Source organism: Zeugodacus cucurbitae, chromosome 4 (genome assembly GCF_028554725.1).
Source record: "Zeugodacus cucurbitae isolate PBARC_wt_2022May chromosome 4, idZeuCucr1.2, whole genome shotgun sequence".
In the NCBI taxonomy this organism is placed as follows: domain Eukaryota; kingdom Metazoa; phylum Arthropoda; class Insecta; order Diptera; family Tephritidae; genus Zeugodacus; species Zeugodacus cucurbitae.
The window spans coordinates 70,565,471-70,568,183 of record NC_071669.1 but is presented as its reverse complement, the minus strand read 5'-3'; the positions used below and the strand labels follow the sequence as shown (position 1 = coordinate 70,568,183).

Below are 2,713 nucleotides of genomic sequence, written 5' to 3'. Positions count from 1 at the left end.
CCCGAGATTAGAGATCGTGTGAGTAGGTAACCACTAGCATAACTTCGGTGACTGTACTACCATCGGCCAAATAAAATACACGACGATAAAAAGACCGACGTGTTTATCTTCGGATTTATGGGCGAGAAATGCTGCTAATAGTTTTGACGATAATTTGAAGGTTATGTGTTAATATTTTTACTAACAAATAATGTTTGACTAATACCAAATGTATAACTAGACGCAATTAAACAGTTTTATTTTATCAAAGTTGATTTTTAATCACACAAGATAAGAGGTACAATTTGGTCTCAATATTGCCATGACATTAAGCATTTACAGTTATCGAAATGTTTGAAGAAAACAAAAACAAACTTCATTGAGAAACTACTTATGATTATTATTTACTCTACTTGTACTTCCCTTACAAAGTAAATTTCAAGTACAACAATTTATCAGCTAATTTACTACAATGGTGCCAATCAGCACAATTATCGCACTGGCCATCTGTACTAACGCTGCGGTATCAGGCTGCACGTGCTTTCAGGGCTAGCATACTATTTTTGCGAGTGCGAGTTGTGTTCCTGATAGTGCGCAATCAAGCGTTGCGCCTCGCGCCAACCGCTCTCCACCGCGCCATGAGCCGTCGAGTAGAAATGTGGATGCGTCGCCTCGCCGGCGAATTGCAACAATGGCTTGCCGTCTCGTTCATCGAGGATTGGCGTTGCCATATCCGAACTGCTCGTCCGCAACTCGTCAGTATATACGGAACGGAAGGAGTAACTACCACGGAAATTAGGATTAGTGTACCAGCGTGTGCGCAAAAATCTCACCGGGGTGGGCACTTCGAATGTGAGAAATTTGTTGAAAAGCCACAGCAAAGCGTCGAGCACCTCAGCTTCGGCTAGAGTTTCCATGTGTCGTGCATGTGGACCCAGTATCCAACCTTGTAGTAAGCGGGGCTGATTGGAAACGGTTTGAAAGTTAAAAACACTCTCCAGCCAATAGTTCCCACTGTTGCGTAACTCCGCCAAATCCTCTTCCTGCCAAAGAAATGAGAAACCGGCCCAATTAAGCGGTGCGAATGGTTGCTTGAATTCGAGGAAAAATTTATCAACGGTACCCAGACTGAGGCCGTCAATAGCGCGACACTTGGCCAGCGGCAGCGTTGGAGTGAATAATTTCTGATGTATATCTTTGAGTACACCTAGCGAAACGGTGCAGATGACGTGATCCGCTAGAATGAGTTCACCATTCCAAAGGCGTAAGCGTATATCACCTTTCGATGACTGCCAGTCAATATGTTCGACGCGCGCATTGTACTTTATGTGTTCGTTAAGTAGTCCCAAGTCGGAAGGGTCGTCTTGATTCGCCTTCATTAGTAAACGCAAAAAACTGCCGAAACCTTTACCTTTCCAATATAGATGTAGATCGCCTTCACAATCCAGATACTCATGTTGACCCTTACCGGATACCTCGAACAGGTTATCGGCACCGTCCATTGAACTGAGCTTCTTTTTGCCATTCTCAAAGAACTCACGCGCTAGTACTCTATCGATATCTGGCAGCGCCTCCAGTTTGCGCCAAAATGCATCGGTGATGTAGGCGCCCAATGAACCCTCATAATCTTTCAAGCCATCCTGATGTGTTGGTTCTAAGTTTAAGATAATTGACCTAAGCTTCTCGACAACTGCATCGTCAACCACTTCCTTATTGGAGCGTATGCACTTAAAACCACCTTCGATTTCTTCTGAAGGGCGCAGCATATCTAAACCGCGCGTCAGCTCGTAGATTGCATTACCCTGCTCGCCGTGACACCACTGTGCGCCCAAGTCGATGACATTGTCTGCAAAGGGTATGGTGTGTATGCGTCCACCAAAACGATTTTCCGCCTCAAGTAACAAGACATTTTCGAAGCCAGACTCCAAGAGACGTGTTGCTGCGGCTACACCAGCTGCGCCAGCACCGATAATCACAACACGTTTTGATTTCATATCGTTCACCTTGGCTTGCTCAACGATTGTTAACGCTTTTGTAGCTGCTGGCCGATTTTCTTGCGTTGATCGCACGTTGTAGGTATCGAGCTACACCGACGTTTTATCAATTCAGCAACTGCTGAGCAACTAACTTTGGGTGGCGCTGTTTAAACATTGAAATAGTCACCTTAACGGTTGTTCTGCTAATTTTGTTTTGATAATGAATACGGAACCGCCAATTTAACACTTGATACTCATAGTCTGAGAAATTGTGAGAGCATTATAAATATTTAGGCTGCCGTAAGAGCATTCAGCAGACCTTGAGCGCGTATAAATACAAATATTATTGATAAGCAATAATTGACATTACTCAGATTAAATTTGTATTAATATTTGAGTGCTGGAGACTTTTAAATGAATTGAAAATAATTTAAAATATATATAAGTACTAAATGCTAACTTTAAAAAAGTATTTAAGTTAAACATTAAACTAAACTAACATAATTTTTTTTTATTTGAAACTGTTGTGGCAACCCTATCTAAAACTCTAAAGTTAATTTTTAATAATATCTGATTTTAATAAAAAATTAGCAACCCTAGTTCCAGTGTTATACAAAAATTTAACGATATATTTACCGTTACTGTTACTTACTTGATTAATTATTATTTTTTATAGTTTTTTATAAATCGATTTTTAATTTAACAAAAAGAATATTGGAGAAAAATGGTAACCCTATTTAAATATTAATTATTTAACG

General features: G+C 40.6%; 1 protein-coding gene across 1 annotated transcript; it reads right to left on the bottom strand.

Annotated features, from left to right (window-relative positions):
- Positions 1-211: 211 nt before the first annotated feature.
- Positions 212-2,202, bottom strand: Smox_0 (spermine oxidase). Its single transcript, XM_011185602.3, has one exon. It carries the CDS (start codon positions 1,971-1,973, stop codon positions 537-539), a length of 1,437 nt encoding a protein of 478 aa, XP_011183904.2. The 5' UTR covers positions 1,974-2,202; the 3' UTR covers positions 212-536.
- Positions 2,203-2,713: the final 511 nt, after the last annotated feature.